General features: G+C 45.4%; 2 protein-coding genes across 2 annotated transcripts; both read right to left on the reverse strand.

Moving 5' to 3' along the window:
- Positions 1-4,679: 4,679 nt before the first annotated feature.
- Positions 4,680-6,757, reverse strand: LOC117848279 (protein BYPASS1-LIKE). Its single transcript, XM_034729620.2, has one exon. It carries the CDS (start codon positions 6,354-6,356, stop codon positions 5,109-5,111), a length of 1,248 nt encoding a protein of 415 aa, XP_034585511.2. The 5' UTR covers positions 6,357-6,757; the 3' UTR covers positions 4,680-5,108.
- Positions 6,758-7,664: 907 nt separating this feature from the next.
- On the reverse strand, positions 7,665-11,625 carry LOC117848278 (tubby-like F-box protein 7). The gene is made up of 5 exons (XM_034729619.2): positions 11,317-11,625; positions 10,018-10,378; positions 9,649-9,736; positions 8,705-8,837; positions 7,665-8,620 (listed from the first exon to the last, which is right to left on the reverse strand). Exons 2-5 carry the CDS (start codon positions 10,357-10,359, stop codon positions 7,867-7,869), a joined length of 1,317 nt encoding a protein of 438 aa, XP_034585510.1. The 5' UTR covers positions 10,360-10,378; positions 11,317-11,625; the 3' UTR covers positions 7,665-7,866.
- Positions 11,626-17,862: the final 6,237 nt, after the last annotated feature.

Consider the following 17,862-nt stretch of genomic DNA (forward strand, 5'->3'; position numbering starts at 1 on the left):
CAACAAAGTATATAGTCCACCACAGCCGCCAAGCCAGCTTCTATGGTCAAATAGATTGACACAATTTAGAGGACAAAAAGCTTCGTAAAAAGTAAATGCTTATGTACCTTTTGTCCAAGGAGAGTAAGAAGCTGAACACGCTAGACCAAACGAGTTGCTGGCGTCGATGGAGGGGATCTAAGCGTGTGTTGATGAGCAATTCTCGACGGCGAGCAGGACCTCGTCTCCTGGCAGTATGGCACAAAAACGTCAAAGATACCCAAACACGCAGCTATATATACAGGCAAGAAACCAACCTCGATTCCAATCCAGGTACGCCTCGATTTCGATCCGGTTCGGCAACGAACTCTACTGGAAGTATGGCCCCGAGTCACCCTCCAATCCGATCCGATTCGGAAGCCGCGCAGGCTTGCCGGAGATGGAGGCAGAGTACCGCATGGAGGCGACGGTGGCGCCGTCGTGGCAGTGGCCATCCACCACGGGAGGGAGGCTCCTCCTGCAAGTGGAGGAGGAGGAGACGCTCCTCCAGCCGTGCCAGCTGCCCCATGCCGCCATACATCTCCCACCACGTGCGCAACTCACCGGGTAGTGAGGGGTAGGGGGGGAGGAGGGAGGAGCGATGGGGCCCTCAGATCGGCGACGGCGCAGATCCGTAGGTGGCGCAGGAACCGTGCAGCGTGCGGTACCGGCGTCGGAAGGGGAGGTAGTGGGGACGAGGAGACGGGAGCGGAGGTCGGGGGGGATGGATGGGGGAGCGCCGTGCGGTACCGGCGTTGGAAGGGGAGGTAGTGGGGACGCAGAGACGGGAACGGAGGTCGCGACGCCTCACCGCCGCCCCACCGCCGTCAAACTCCCACCCCGCGCGCCGCTCACCGGGGAGGCGGGGTGGGTGGGGTGGGGGGGGGCGTAATGTTGAGCGCGCCGCTCACCGGAGAGGCGGGGTGGGTGGGGTGTTGAGAGCGCCGCGCACCGGGGAGGCGGGGTGGGTGGGGTGGGGGGGAGCGGCGGCGTGGGGGGCGGCGGCGTAATTTCCATTTAAAACCCCTCTCTTTCCTCCTTTTTCAATCCGACACCCAGACTCAGACTGCGGACTCGGACTGCGGGTTGATTTCACAAAACATCAGGGGGTTTTCTGCAAAATTACCACGACGTACGAAAAATATGGCAGAGGCGTTACTTGCTTTAATAATAGGTATAGATATAGATAGGATTGTATTTTATTTAAATAGAATATTTTGTACCGGTTCACCCAGTTGTGACCAATTAGGACTCTAGAACGTTCAGATATAAATATGAACCCGATCATTGTAATAAGACATCTCTCGATCGATAATACAATCTTTCGACACCACGCCACCAAACCTTTAGGAATAGAAGTAATGTAGCTTTTTAACGAGTTCCTTCTAGCGTGGAGGGCTGCATCGGCTTCGATCTCAAGCGAGCTAAGTACCGTCACTCGGTCATTATGACCTCTATCTGTCACTCGGTCATTATGATTTCTATCAGAACTTTCTAAGTTAAGTTTTATATTCTGATATTATTGTGTGGCTAGTTATCGAGTATTCTTAGATTGTAAGTAGAACTTTCTAGATTTAAGTTATTGAACGTTTTAGATCTAGTTAGATTGTCTTCATCGGCTCCCCCACCTTGTTTAAACGTTAGTTATCAGATCGTATCGGCTGGTAGACTTTGCATGCTTTTACTGTTTTATATATGCTAGGTCCAATAGATCTTTACCCCTGACCCTTGTATTGCTAACCGTTAGGCCTATGATGTCAGCGCGCTACCATTGAGAGTCGATGCTTCGGTCAGATCTTATCCGTATCTCACGGCAGCATGATGACATCATTGAGCCGATAAGAGCGCATGTGAGGCGTTGCTGTTGCGAGCCTGTCTGTTAAGATTAATGGGTTGAAGTTAATGCCCTCTCAACATGTTATCTTGTCTAAGTTCAATTACACGGTCATGACATTGATTAGATTTTGTTACCTTGTAAGCGGTAGGCAAGAGGTCCATAGTGATTGTGTTCTAGTCTTTTACGTTGTCAGGTCAAGGTTAATGCCCTCTCATTCATGTTACCTTGTCTGAGTTCAATATACTTATCAAGATATTAATTAAGATCTGATAATGTATCTGGCTTGCGTACAGTCAGCGTCGGCTGGTTCTTGTTACTATGTTCTAATTTTTTAAGTTAATAGATTGATGCCAATGCCCTCTCATTCGTGTTATCTTGTCTGAGTTCAATATACTTATCAAGACATTAGCTAGATCTGTTAGCTTATCTGACAAGCGTGTGGTTAACAAGGGCTCCCCTTTTATGGCTGTCGTGTTACGATGTTTTATCTTAGTCCGTCGGCTGACATAGCTGATGGCACATGCCATTAATGTTCCATTTATTTACACCGCATGCTTATATTAAAATATCTATCTGTTGTGATGTTTATTTTAAGAACGCCTACCCATGAGTTCGAGAGGCTTCGCCGCCGATCGACTCAGGAATTTAATATTTACTTGCTCGCAAGCTGATTTGGAACCTGCACTTGAGTTAAACAGATCTCCCAACGCAGAAGCCTTAGTTTCAGATTTTACGTCAACAAGCAGAAAACCTCTGTTTTAATTCTGCTTGCTGCTGCCCGAGCAACCGCAACAGTAAAGATATCCATGCTCCATGACCAAGTACCAGTTGCTCTACTGTACCTGCTACCATATTTCTTACTGTACGGGTACCTGCTACCATCCATTGCTCGATGAGGCAGCTCCAGAGAGATTTTTTTTAAAAAAAGAGAGAAGAGAGAAAGAAAGGGAAGGAAGCAAAGCAAAAAACCCTTCTGGACCACGAAGGACAACGACCTGATGCTGGCGTAAACCACGAATTACAGATCTCATGATGCATCACGGCACGACGCTAAACGTCAATACAAAGATTCGAACACAAATTAGTACGTGCTACTACTGTGGTCCTGTGCCCAAGGAGCGGAGGCAGACAGTTCGCCACACCAGGCACCCACTGCTCACCAAGCAAGAAATTATTCTTAAATAAAAGAAACCTTACATCCAACTGATTGATCCTCAGGACTGCGCACAAGCTCAACTGATTGCACACACAAACAGATGCTTGACCTCATGAGTACAGCCAAATCACCACCAGAGAGAGAGACTGCTTCCTCTTCCTCTGCATCCAAGTACGGATTCTTCCTTGTAGCTAAAATGCTTCTCACTAAACAAACACATATCTTGGTTACAGTTACCATTTTACTCCACACTTGAAGTACTTTACCTGCCTTCCTTCTGAAGACAAAATGCAGAAATGTACAGGTGCACACAAGGAAAGGAACGTGCCGGCAGAATTTCAGCAGCAGTGAGATTAGATTCTCAATTCAAACTGTTGGCAGCGCATGGAGGCTGCAAGAGCCAGGGAACCACAAGGGACACAAACTTTTAAAAAATAGGAGCACAAGGAGATTTTGCCTATTGACCAAGAAACATGCAACGTGCACCAGTAGCCTACAAAAAACAAAGGGTCCATACCAAAAACATGCACATTGACCAGCTCACATGGCTCAACTTCTTTGAAGAATTCTATAAACCTTAAATACTTGAAAACCCGCATCAGACTCATATAAATCATTGGGACTCCACAAGAATTTATGCATTGTTGACTCAGCCAAAGGCTAATCCAAATACCAAGTGATACTAAGGGGGCGTTTTCTTCCACCGACTTATTTTTAGCACGTGTCACATCGAATGTTTAGATACTAATTAGGAGTATTAAACGTAGACTATTTACAAAACTCATTACATAAGACGAATCTAAACGGCGAGACGAATCTATTAAGCCTAATTACGCCTAATTAATCCATCATTAGCAAATATTTACTGTAGCAACACATTGTCAAATCATGGACTAATTAGGCTTAATAGATTTGTCTCGCCGTTTAGATTCGTCTTATGTAATGGGTTTTGTAAATAGTCTACGTTTAATACTCCTAATTAGTATCTAAACATTCGATGTGATGGGTGCTAAAAATAAGTCAGCGGAAGAAAACGGGGCCTAAAGTGAAGTATCCTGGGTCCTGGCAAAATTTTAACTCAAAAGTCACAAATCCATCTAAACAACCCATGTTACCACACCACTCAAATTGTAGCACTGACATCTCTAATATGGAAAGCATTTTTTAAGAACAGTTTCTACTGTATATAACGCGTCAACAGGTATAGGCACCATTTCACAAAGCTTAAGACGCGAAAAACCACAAAGTATGGCACCAAGTGCTCTGAAATACAGTACCATTTCAAAAACAAAAAACAAAATGAAGAAGAAGAAGGCTTCTGTATATTTCATCCGACTATAATCTGTGTACAAGAAAGTCCCACAAAAAAAATTGTGTACAAGAATAGCATGCATATCCAAGATACAATCAAATTTGAATGAATGATCAACTAAGATTAGGTCGGCTCCCACAGCTCATTGCCACCATCATGAAACATGATGAAACAACTAGAAGCATTATAAAGTGGTTCACTCTGAACGAAGAATGTCAGTCAGTTAGCTTCTACCCCTGCCCCCAGTTTTCTCCCAATGTGGACAACCATACCATCAACAGAGCACACAATTCAAATGTAAATCTGAAATCGAAAGTCTAAACACGCTGAAACAAGGATGGAAAAAAGAATGAAGGTGATGCTATGGACTAAGCCAACAGAAGTAATTGTAGAGTGATCAATAGGACCATAAGCCTGTTCCAGTGTTCCACATATATACTAACCATGAACGTAAACCAATCCCTGAAGCGACTCACATTACCAATTCAGGCAAGATGAAAAGAATGGAACAAACAGTATTAGACCATTACTACGAAGCACTGCCAAGTAAGGATTCACAATCTACAAAGGTAAAAAACAAATAAAAAAATAAAGAAACCAATTTATCCAAAGGCCATGCCTCTGTGCAGACACATGTATATATCATCATGGTATTGCTAACACATGCAGAGAAAATCTACCTCATTTCGATCAGTGAAGCCGCGACATTTCACACGATGTTGAATCAAGCGGCGTCACAACAAGCATTCCCACTTCGCCTCCCTATCTCATCTCATATCATCACATCACTCTGCGCCATGCGGCCTACTCAAGCAGTCAAGGATTTCTGTGCGGGTGCGCACAATCAGGTGGAACATCTCCCTGACCTGCCGCTCAAGAGGGTCGAGGCCGTCCTTGAGCGATTGGCACACCTGCACTAGCTCCTGCGCGGCCTCCTGCGCATAAGCATCCTTGTCCTTGGGCAATGGGAACTCGGCGGTGTCAGTGACGTGCATGAGGTGCCTGGAGCAGAGCTCGATCTGGTGGATCTCCTTGAGCAGGCCGCACGAGTTCTTGCGGTCCTTCTTCTTGGACTCCTCGACGATGCGGTCGTAGAGTGTGGTGGCGGGGTCAGACCAGGGGAAGTTCCTGGGCACGGAGAAATGCGCCTGGAGGCCGCGGTCCTGGCAGGGGATCGCGGCCACAAGCGCAAAGGACACGATAAAGAGCACGGCGCCCATGGTGTAGACTGCCGAGGCAAGGCCCCCCGTGGCGGTGATGTCCTGCGGGCGGGGCACGGGTAGTCCTCCGCCGATCGCCTGCAGCTGTCGTGCCGCGGACCAGGCCCGGGACACGCTCCAGGACAAGGACCTTAGATGGGAGCCGGAGCCGGAGCCAGAGCTCCCGCCGCTGCTGCTCCGGCGGTGGTGTCCCTGGCCGTGGCCGTGGGGCCGGGCGTCCTTGCTGGCGCGCCCGAAGGAGCGGTTGCGCTGGCCGACGACTCCCCCGCCGCCGTCCCTGTCGTCGAGCATGAGGATGGTGAGGTCGGTGAGCGCCTTGCGCGCGCGGCGGATCTGGGCCTCCCCGAGCGGCGCGGTCGGGTCGGTCGAGGCCGAGAGGACGGCGGCTGCGATGGCGAGGTGCTTGCGCCACTGGCGAACGAGGTCGAGGCCGTCGCGGACGGCGTTGCAGAGGTCGAGCGCCTTGACGGCGCGGTCGAAGAAGTCGGCGACGAGGCGGTCGAGCGGGGGGCGGGCGGCGGCGTCGGCCCCGGGGCCGAAGAGGAGGGCGCGGAACTCCACGAGGCAGAGGAGGAAGGCGTCGAGGAGGCGGGTCGTCCAGGCGAGGGAGAGGAGGTCGCCATCGGGGGCGAGGAGGTCGCTGAGGAGTTTGGCGGCGCGGCGCTGGAAGGCATCGGCGGCGTCGAGGTCGGAGTGCGGGTGCGGGGTGGGGAAGGAGTGGATCTGGTTGTGATCGCGGCGGAGGGAGCGGATGGAGCGGCCGATGGAGGCGAGCGGCGTGGCCGGGGAGGAGGAGGAATCGGTGGCCGGCATTGTGTGCGGGAGCTTGGTAGGGTTGGATGGAGGAATCGAATGGGGGTTTGGGATGGATTGGTTGCTCGGCTTTCTTCTTCCCCTCGCTCTCCGCTCCGGCCTTCTACTACGGAGTACTAGGGTCTGGGTGGGGTGGGGGACGCGTAGCAAAATGGCAGGAGCGGAGGTTTGTCTGTCCGCCTGTCTCCTCCCATCTCCCAACCCGAGGCCGCAAATTGCTGGCTCCACCCTGGCCTCACCTGTCTCCTTGCTGGCCCTTTAAAATTCTGCCCTTTGCACCTGCTACTGCCACTTTTAGAGCCCCAAGCAAAAATATGTCCCTGTATCCTTGTAGGAGCACCAGCTGCCGTCTAGAAAACAATGGTGGGATGAGATGACAACGATGATGCTAGTAGAATGGTCTAAAAGCGAGTGCTGGGAATGGGGGATGGCAAGAGGATGGAGGATGCGATGTTAAGAGGAAAAAAAGGAGAACAAATGTGATGTCTTTTCTAGATATCAAATATTTACTGGGCTATTACGCATTCGAGAACCTAAAATATGTCACCAGCCAGCCACACATGGAGCTGCTGCGTGTGCTGGTAGCCCTTGCCTTGCGTGGCAGCGAGGACACGCTGGCATGCCATGCAAAGCCAAATAGAGAAGAGGTCAAAGTCACGTGAACATTGATCTGGAATGGTCGTCAGGCAGTGGCAGGCAAATACAGCACGTGCCGGTTATTGTCCAATCTCCATGCCTGAAGAAGATCATCCTTCTTCTTCCTTTGGCTGCAGGTAATCCAGTTTTGTTTAGTCTAGAAATCAGCTTTAATTTGAGTTGTGTTGCGTTGGATTGGAACACGACAAGACATCAACAATAATACAGCAATATATATATAGTATCCAAGCTAATCGCAGGCAGCCGAATTTAATTTGTATGGTCAGCTGGCTGATTTGTTTATTGCTTTGAACCCAACGAATTGTTTAAAAGTTTATGCATCTGGCATTGCTCACCCATGAGACCGAATTCTGACTGCTGCGGAGGGTCGTCCATCAGGATCAGGATTAGGATTAGACCAATTCTTGTTGCTTGCTTACGCAATAATCATCAAAACTAACCCCATCAGCATCAGCATCAGTCGCTGTATCGAGTTGTTATTAATGGTATGGACCAGCACTAGTCTACATCATGATGACGAAAACCCCTACCAATCTTCATCTACTACTAGCAGAAACCCCAACCGGATTTCCTGACTTTTCAGCGCAATCGATCTCGCGACACTGCATACCCAGCAGGCAGCACCAAATGAAAAGGTCAACAAGCTTACCATTACAACTCTAACACTTCTTCTCATGTTGATTGCTTCCCATTTGGACTTTAAAGCCATTTCATTTTCAGGTTTCAGAAGCACACCTCACAAAACAAGACTTGAATCAACAGCTACTACCTGTGCTCAGACTTGAACGCCCTGCTTATCACATCCAGACATCTACCTGCTCTAATCGCTGCTATGCTAACCCCGTCTATTCATCTATTCACAGGCCAGCTTCGTGTCAAAGCTGGTCAAACATATGGCGAAGGCCTGGAAGGCCGACAGCGGGTACCGGTAGTCCATGGTGAACATATCCCTTGCAACTTTGCCGAATTGCAAGATCACCGTGTCGTGGCTTGACGACGCCTGGGGCTGCGTCTGTCCAGGAGGTGCCGAAGCCCCTGCTGCGGCTGCCTGTGCCACACAAGCTATCAGCTGGAAGTTCTTGACTGATGCCACCGTCACACGCCCACGGAAGTTGAGGCACCAGCATTGCAGCTGCTCGTGCCACCTCGGCGCCTTGTTGCGCAGAACCAGGGGCCTCTCCTTGTCTGCATCGTTGTCGTCGCCTTGCTGATTTCCTCCGCCAAACTCCGAGTACCGACAACTGCTCAAGTCCATGGAGCTATCTGCGATGGAGTACTTGGAGAAAGAAGTTGCTGTGCTGCGGAAGGACTCGTCGAATAACCTCGGGAGGAGCTCTTTCGGTTGCCCAGGCACAACACCGCCAGGCTCTACTGCTGATTCTGGGATGGATTGCATAGTGCACTGCATCCGCCTTGGCCCCCGGGTGCCGAGCACATTCAGCTCATAGTTCACCTGTGCAATGGGGTAGCTACCGATTGGAACTTTCGGTGAGACTTTCCTGGAAGAGAACCGACGGCTGGGGGCCCGTTCCTGAGAGCAAAGTCTCCCAGCGTTGTATGGAGGCTGCGTGTCGTAAATGATAAATTTGGTTCCAAGGAAATTTGACCTGCAACGCCATAAATTTATGTCAGGTTTCATTCACTAATCAAATTCACACAAAGGACATAGATTATTGCCAGGGAAAATTCACCTCAGCTTCCCAATGTAGCCAGTACTCGATCGAGAGAAATTTTTTGAATCCATAGAAATGGCATAGTCCGTGTGCGTCGTCCTCCGGCTCCTTTTGGCAGCGAGTAGGAACTTCCCGTTCTCATCAAGCACAGCTACAAGATCAAGCAGAAATGATCAAGCCATTCTATTTTGTTCTTAATATAGGATTTTAATGTAACTTAGAATCTTTCCGCCAAATATGTTTTTTACACTGTCATTGAGAATGAAGGCAGGTACAGGCAACCTCAAGTAAAACCTATAAATCAGTTTTCATGTAATTGACTGGAGCAGCATAACTTTTAGCTGAAAGAAAACAAGGACCAATCACAGGCACAGTGTATTACTATTATATGGTGGAACGGAAAAGATATGCATGAATAGTTAATCCAGGGAGTTTGGCCAAGATGAAACAGCACCATTTAAGAGGTGAAGCATGACAAGTTGGTCATCCGAAACCAAACTATGTTCACATCACATGAACCACATCATTTTGAATCCCTAAGCGGAGGTGTGGAAGGCACAAGAGCAATAGTCCCAACATGACTAATGTAGAAAGTGACAGAAGTCTAATTCTATTAAACTACTATTGATTTATTTTTGGAAAACTGTCGAACCACTAATTTAGATGCTTCGGTCTGTACTTGAATTTGAAATTTTGCACCACACATTCTTTTCCCCCTTACATGAAGTTGTAATAAAAAGTAGTGCCGTACTAGTTCACAAAAGGTTCTAATCACGTCCTGATTTTACGGTTCAGGTCAGACAAAAAATAGAGGAAAATTTTTTCCAACATACTGAAAATGACCCATGGTTCACCTTCAAGCACAAAATAAAAAATTGAAGGTACAAACAGGAGTCTCAAGAAACAAACAAAAAACTATTGACTTTGATTTTCTAATGCGAAGACAAAAGCTTGACACTTACCAGAGCTAAGGCACAAGTAGAGACGGTACGTTAGTTTTGATTTGTCCCTTTTTATGAAACATTGGATTACTCCATCCCGGGGTCCAGGCTGAGCAACAAAAAACCAAATAAGCAAATTATAGATGAAACAGCATATCTCAAAACTATTACCAAATTATAGAGGCAAACCTAAATAGAATACTTGGGTTCAGGTTTCCTTGTTAATTCAGCAATAAATCTGAATAACCTGAACCCAAGTGGTACTGAATAGATACTAATATTAGGCAATAAATCTGAATAGATACTGCAAACCTGAACACTAATATTAGGCGATATGAGAGAATTCATGAATGGCAGGGTGCATTCAGAGATACTAAAGCTACTCATTACCTGCTTAAGAGATACTGGAAATGTGAGCTTTGCACAAATTTCTGGACTTCTCACTATATCTTTACACATATCCCTCCATGTTGTACAAACAGAGGCACAAGAAACAACATCCTTGCGGGATGGCCAGCTACTCTCATCTTCCTCCAACCTTTTCATCACATCGCGGAGTAACTCAGGAGGTAGGCTAGCCCATCTGCTTTGCTGAATTACCACAGGCCTGTCTTGCAGGTCACTTGAAGATCCAAGAGACTTCCCTCTGTGATGAATTCTCACCTCAAAGTTCCGCCTCGATATATTCCCAAAGCTTTCTCTTAAATCACGAACCATACTCCGGAATGACATCTCCAGGTTAGGTGCACGTCTGAAATAACAAGAGGCAACACTCACTCAATGCCCACAAATAGAAACACGCAAGCTGAAACTCACAAGTAGCATGAGTATCACAATCTCCTAAAATAAGCACACAGGTAGTGCTGTGAACATTATACAGCACAAGAGATAGGTTATAAGTTCTCTTACGTCCTGTTCCTATTCGGGGTGAAATTTCTTAATGTATCAGAAAATGGCAAAAAAGGATATATGGTGGGGACGAGCAGAGGCAATCAAAAAGTCAAAGCCACCACCTTCATAAATATTGGCATGTATTACATATCCTGCCCTTAGATTCAATGATAATTCAGTGAAATTGGAGTGCGTCACCAACAATCATGTGATGCCTCACTCTAGAGTATTCCATACCAACTTGAATAATCTAGAGGTTTGCCTAGGGCCGTTGGACTATCATATAATTAATTGTTCTTGTCGTGTACTTCATACAAAGATCACCATTGGGATTTGAGGGCACAACCTCTCCGATGGGGAAAGGCCAACAGAACACTTTTATTAGAGCTAGTTATAGAAAACAACCACGCAGTCAGCAAAATTAACCTTTTTTATTTGGTTCCAAGCCTTAATTTGCAAGCTGCGGATTAACCAGTACTATGTTATATAGGCCTCGTGTTAGTATGTAGTATATGTTTAAGGCAGACAAGGGAGGGCTTTGTTGCAGTCTGAGGAACGGTGAATAATAAGAATAAAAATGTCTGCCTACATAGTACTCCTCAGACTGCAAAGGAGACAGCTTTGGCCAAATGAAGCAAAGAAACGCAACATTACGAAACAAAGCGTCAATCCAGCAAATCAGCACCGTAGGGCCTAAGAACTGGAATTCGTCCAGCCTTTCCTGCGGGCACTTGATAATTTAGAAGTAATAAACATTGAAGACTTAGCGAAGGGCGTGATATGAGAGAGTTTTCTTACCACCGACACGCAAAATCGAACGGCCAATGGCAGCGGCGCAAATCGAAACCTCCTGAAATAAATCCGGCTGCTCCCCAAACAAGAACCCTCAAAAGATGCAGTCTTTGAACCGAAAACGAGAAGGAAGAACACTTGCAATTGCTGGGTCGCAAGAAGGGAAGTTGGTTGATCTATCCCTCTGCGTGCGCATGCGCGTGTGGTGATGATGGGCTCTATTAGTGGTTGGGAGTGCGCGTGAAGGTGGGTGGAAACAACGCGAGTGGGATGCCAGCAGGAGCTGTCGATCGGATTTAAGGGGAAGGGAGGGGCGAGGCGAGGGTAGGAGTAGGATGAAAACGAGATGGATGAGGAGAGGAGAGGACAAAATCGTGTGATGAGAGAGGAGGGGGCCCCGCCACGTTGCTCTCCTTTCAGTTTGGTTTCAGGTTTCAGTTTTTTCCCCCTTCTTTTAATTCACCCAGTATAATCCACACTTTCTTTTTTCTAGTAAGATCATTAGGTTCCATTTCCTTTTTCATTGTTTTACCCTAATCTCTGCATAGAAATCCTTGGCTTCTTGAGGCTGCCATCATTACGGAGAGGATAGAAACTTATTATGCTGGAGTGGGGTGGGCAAATCCCTGACAAAACAAAAGCGGGGTAAACAGCTGATCCATCACTGTACGAGTATGCAATGAATAATTGTATGGGTACATGTATGACTCTGAGCATACGCTAGGCTGCTACGAGTCAATCTTGATGCAATTGGACATCCCGTTAACTGTACATCAGGAAGGAAGGAGGATTTGCTCTATAGACTAGACCAGACCTGTTGCATTTGTATTACTGACTTTTCTGGGAAGAGCGGCAAGCGGAGCAAACACACGACGGGCGCGAAAGAAAACAAAAGAGAATCCGCTTTCCAGTAAAGTGTCTCATACACTTTGCAGAGCATAATCCGATGTGGAGAGCACTCGACAGTATGGAGAGGGATGTAGATAAATATCTGGAAAGCCCAAGGCTGCTCATGAATCCTGCCTGCCCTACTGAATCCAGACAGCTCTCATCTTGCACTGAAACTCCGACTCCACTACTTGAGCGCCATCTTGAATGGAATCATGTTGCTAATGATGAGACCATGACAACATCTTTGGCAGTTTTCCTACCGGCTGGTCCATCCAGAGTTCCAGAGGTAAAAATGGTGGGAAATTCAGAATTTTTTTGCCAATGGAGAGAGAACCTGACGGCAAGTTGCTGCAATTGCGAGCGGGCAAGGCATGCAGTTATCTGTAACTATCTGCTGCTACTCGTAAGCTGAACTGGTACACCACTGCATTCGTTTCAATGGTTGGAATGTTAGCTCATGACAAGTGACAGCACTCCACCTCGTGACTTGAATCCTTCTGATATTTTTCAGTGGAGGATGCATTTCCTGAATTGACCGAAAGAGAGGTGCTTATGCCTCGTTCTCCCAAAAAACGAAGATAGCATAAATTAGTAATCAACAGTGTTGTTACTCATCCTACTGTGCTTGTATATATACTCGGCCTTTACTTCCTCCACTTTTTACTAGCCTTGTAGTGGCTCTGTTGAGCAACAGTGTGATGCAGGAAGGAGACAGAGATGATGGCCACAAGGAACTCTGGCAGGCAAGGCAATCAGCCTAAAACATTAATTTCTTCATTCCCATTGATCAGCCCCAGTAGGGGAGGGGCATGGCTCTGCCAAAGTGCAATGCATATGCATCACAGGAACATAGCAGAAAGGTGTGCCTCACCCTGACTGACAACAATGGCTACAGCAGCTGCTGCTGAGTGTGCGTATCCATCACATTAAGATCGAGGATTAGAAAGCAAAAGTCATTACAACGCCACAAAAGGCAACCTTTTTACACATCGATCCACCATGCAAGGAGAAAGAGGACGATAATATCTTTGGTAGATATTTTTGTCCCAGTCGCAGGCACGTTCATGCTTATCGGAAGATGGTCAATAATCATATCGCCAACGAACACGGCATAATATAATCACTTGCTTACATGCAAGACGAAAGGACATCATATATCACCTTTTTTTTAAAAGTTCGATGGTGTTAAGATTAGCAGCTCCATATATGTGTATGTGGCCGCTCTTGTTTGTTTGTTTAATTTTGTACTACTAATCAGATAGATGCATCATGCTTAGTATTTAGTATTAAGGACGATCCGTCACAATAACTATCACATGCCTGCATGCACAAGGCTGATCAGGCACAAGCAAAGCATCACCCAACTGTTGATTGTTACATCAAACCAAACGGTCCAAGCAAACCAAATGTGGTTGTTGTCATCATCAAGTGCAGACAGGTTGCCTCTCGCTCGATCTCATGTACTACCTAGTCATGTTCAGTATTTTTTTTCTTTATTGGAAAAAAAGGTTGTGAGCATTTTTTAGGAACCTAATAAAGCTAAGTCTGCACGAGTAAAACTAATGTTGGCAATATATAAGCAGCGGATATCAACGTATGTACACTAGCTAGGAAGGAATTGCTATTGTTTCATTAGTGCTGCTAGCTGCCGGTGCAAAGTTGGACACGATAGGGATCTGTGGCCGGCACACTGAAGAAAGTTTAATTGAGAGGCACACGAGTGATTCAGAGTGAAGATGGCCCTACAGATAACATTGATCGAAAAGGTCTCCACTCCAACATGCATTGCATTCTTATCACCGCTACTACCCGTCTGTAGGTGTCAGCATGCACGCTACACGTTGGAAATACTAACTAAAGCGAACCCACTACTGATTGGAAGGTGTAGTCGTATGTAGCATCCATCCATTATAGATGAATAATCAAACGGCATGAGATGGCATACAATCTAAGTGCCAAGAATATCATCATCATCATCATATACACATAAATATATATATGTGTGGAGTATGCCGACCATAGAATAGTTTATTTTATGGTCAACCCATCCAACGCACTAGGATGGGGTGGGTCAAATAATTTGAATGGTTTCAGACAACAATGTAGTTGACTTACTAGAATGATATGCTCATTCTTATATGTCGTAATTTACTATAAATCGATTGTACCATAATTTGAATTAGAAGTTACCATAATTATTTAGCGTATAACTTCCAATCCAAATTATGTTGCAATCGATTTATAGTAAATTACGAATGGATATATCAATTCTAGTAAGTCGACTACATTGTTGTCTGAAATTGTAACTATTAGGACGTTGGATGGACTGGCCATAGAATAAACTATTCTATAGCTGGCTATAGAGTGTACTCTCCCTGTATGTGCGTGTTTTCGTTGGATACTGATCATTATATTTTATATTTCATCTTGGGATCTACGTTTCCTTTTCCTTTGTTTATCTCTATTGCTTTATTGTGTATGCATGGTAGGATAGTATCCGATGCCAGTTTGTGTTTGTGTACACTACTGTTAGTGTTTATTTAAGCTGTGCAGTGTGTTACTTTAGTCCGGCCGGGCAAAAAGCTAGGAAAGCTGTGCTTTTTACCTATTAAATGATTTCAGTAATTCAGTAGGATCGGATGCCACACTTTTGGATTAATAATGTTATATACGCAGGAGAGGAGACAGGTAAATTTCTCCGTTTACCAGATAAACCTGATCCCCATTTCTCCTTTTTCTAAATATAATAATATTTCATCAATTCCTATGGGCTACGGCTAACAGTGTGTACGTACTTGCGTGGGTAGTTTAAACGAAGGAAATAATGCATGCTTTCGAGTATGAAAATGACACTAAACTTTAACATTTGGATCAAAAATTTCTTTCGGTTAGAATGAATGAAAATGACAGCTTTATCTCCTTATCGTGTTTCAGAAATTGTACAGCTAGATTTGTGCCCCGGATTGAGCTCCTGATGATAAGCACTACCCGGCCGGCTCCCTTTAGAACGAAATGGAAACCCATGTGCTCTTCATCTTCGGGGTGTACAAGCAATTAAGCCGTTGAATTTGGTTTGCGGATAATGTTCAGAGGAGGGAATTCAATTAAGATATGCCATGATCTATGCTTGCACTGACACTAACCATTGCTAAGGAAAGCGCCTTCAGTACCGGATCCTAATCCCCTTTAGTACCGGTTGTTTATACCAACCAGTACTAAATCTACCGGTACTAAGGTCCTTTTTCTTTTCTATTTCTTTTCTCATTTTCTTTTCCGCTTCTTTATTCTATATTAGTATTTCGTATTTATTTCCTTTACGTATATTTAGTTCTAATACGCTAATATATATAAAGTTGTATTTGATCTATAATATTACATTTGAGATAATATTATATATAGACATTTTCTGCATACACATTTATGAATAGTATTACATTGTGTCAACACTTGAAGTTCAACATTTGGATCAACTATTTTGAACCTGAGTCCTGACGGTGATGCAAATTTGATCCATCATTATGGAACTCCCCCGCTGGATTTACTACCTCGTTCAGAAGAAATCCACTGAGTTGTTCTTGAATTGCCCTGATTTTTTCCGTCTCGATGAGTGCTTCCTTCATGTCTTTCATATGTGTCATTGACAAAGGTTATCATATAGTAGATCAATAGGTCTGCACAATTAGAACTAATTTATTGTTAAGAAATTTGTATACATACTTTAAATTTGTGGTCGGTTATACGCTTGGGACCTACAAAGCCATGTATGAACTTACATACGTAGTATCCGCATAAATCATTCCCTGGATTCTTTCTTAAACACTATGTATATGGCAAAAGAAGTTATGAAATATTTATTGTGTTCAAGGAAGTGTCACGAGATGTGAAAATTCAACACATACTGGGAATTCAAGCATGAAATCGAGTTTCTCCTTGAATTCACCTGCGTGATGTCGACGGAAGCGAGCCCATGCTTTGTATTGATCTCTTGATTTTCTCGAAGAGTCCATAATATAGAACGCGCTTGGATCAATCATGATAATAAGGAGTATCCAGTGAAAGTTGTACATATATGCATAGCCAAAACTAGTTAATCTTATGTTTAACTGCTAGTTCGAAAAAGAAAAAAGATGGGAAGAAGTATGTACTTCTTGTAATGTTGGTTGTCTAGGAACTTCAAGGTTCGATTTGGTCTATCTCTTACAGTTGACTCGTTTATAATGTCCGGGTCCATGAAGATCCTTTCCTCCGGCAAGTTTAAATCTCCATCCTGCATGATACAAATTCGAATAGGAGTTAAGACATCGCACAATGACTAGAGCGGGGATTTTGAAGGTAGAGTAAAAACCAACCGGTACTAAGGGCTAGTACTAATGTTTAGTTTTTCAGTAGTGAACCGGGCATGCAGTACAGTATACTATATATATTGATCTGAGAAATCTAGGGTGTGACGACAACAATGATCGATCTCTGTCGTTACGCTACTAGAAAATTAGGTCACCAACAACTAAATGCATATTAATAATTTGGGTCAGAAACGTTTGACAGCCCGGAAACGAATGACATGGACACATACAGCTCGGAAACGAGCACCGCAAACAGAAACCATCCACGGTATCCAGACTAGCACGTCGATCGATTTGCAGAATTGCATTGCTCAGGCGGTGTTGATTAGTTAGTGAATATGTCTCCTTTTCAACCGACTGAGATTTTGTTTTTCTATCAATCAACGTTTTCGTCTATTGGATCGAGATCCAACGATCCAGATGCATGCCAACGATCCAGATGCATGTCCTTCGTATTCTCTCTTTCTTGCTTATCTTCTCTTCCCCGTTCCCCTAGCTCGACGCAGAAAGCGAGCTGATGCTGCCGTCTCCGCTCTTTCCCCACGACCTTTGCCTCCCTGCCCGGCTCCGGCGGCGAATCGCCACCTCCGCTGCCGCCTACAACCGCTACCGCCATTAACTAGTTGGCCCTCCACGCTCCTACCACCTCCACCGCCCGGCTCCGGCGATACCTTCGCGGCCTCCGCTTCCCGCCGTCTCTACTGTCTCCACCGCCGGCCGGCGAACCGCCCAAGAGCTTCCTCTACAGCCAGGCACTTGAATAAGCCCCCAAACCTCCAAACCTAACTCTGAACCCTATCTCCATTCAATCTCTAGTAGAAATTTGGGTGACTGGTAGATGAGGAAGATCTCAATCGATTGATGAGTAAAAGTCTTAGTTAAAACCCTGTTTGGTTTCGCTTCGTCATAACACTTAATAATTAGTTGCAGAGCCGGAGAGCGTACGTCGACGTCAGTATACATGGTCGCGCTATATATGTCACTCAAAATCACATCCTGTTTGGTTTGACCAAGATATTTTGAAAACTGAACGGCTTTCGATACTTGACGGTGTAAAGGCGATCTGCTTTATAGATGAAGCTACGAAACTGAACTTAGTCAACAGTTGAGGGTAGTAAAACGTTCTTTTATACTGCGAGCAGTATGTCCAGGCGTTTAACTGCTGAAAGTTCTACTCGTGACACTCCTTTTTATCAAAAAAAAATAAAATTAAAATGACCGTACCGGACGGACAGCGGACATGCAATGCAATGCATTTATGCATCGACGAACAAGCAGCGGTTGGGAGTTTTGGACAGACAGACAGGCAGGCCGGCTT

This window comes from Setaria viridis, chromosome 3, assembly GCF_005286985.2.
Source record: "Setaria viridis chromosome 3, Setaria_viridis_v4.0, whole genome shotgun sequence".
NCBI lineage: Eukaryota > Viridiplantae > Streptophyta > Magnoliopsida > Poales > Poaceae > Setaria > Setaria viridis.

Excerpts from the sequence above, each read along its gene's own strand:
- LOC117848279 (XM_034729620.2), bottom strand. The coding sequence starts at position 6,356 with ATGCCGGCCACCGATTCCTCCTCCTCCCCGGCCACGCCGCTCGCCTCC.
- LOC117848278 (XM_034729619.2), bottom strand. The coding sequence starts at position 10,359 with ATGTCATTCCGGAGTATGGTTCGTGATTTAAGAGAAAGCTTTGGGAAT. Across the intron at positions 9,737-10,017 it reads TTCCAGTATCTCTTAAGCAG|CCTGGACCCCGGGATGGAGT; the intron begins GTAATGAGTAGC and ends TTTGTTGCTCAG. Across the intron at positions 8,838-9,648 it reads CTACTTGTGCCTTAGCTCTG|CTGTGCTTGATGAGAACGGG; the intron begins GTAAGTGTCAAG and ends TTGATCTTGTAG.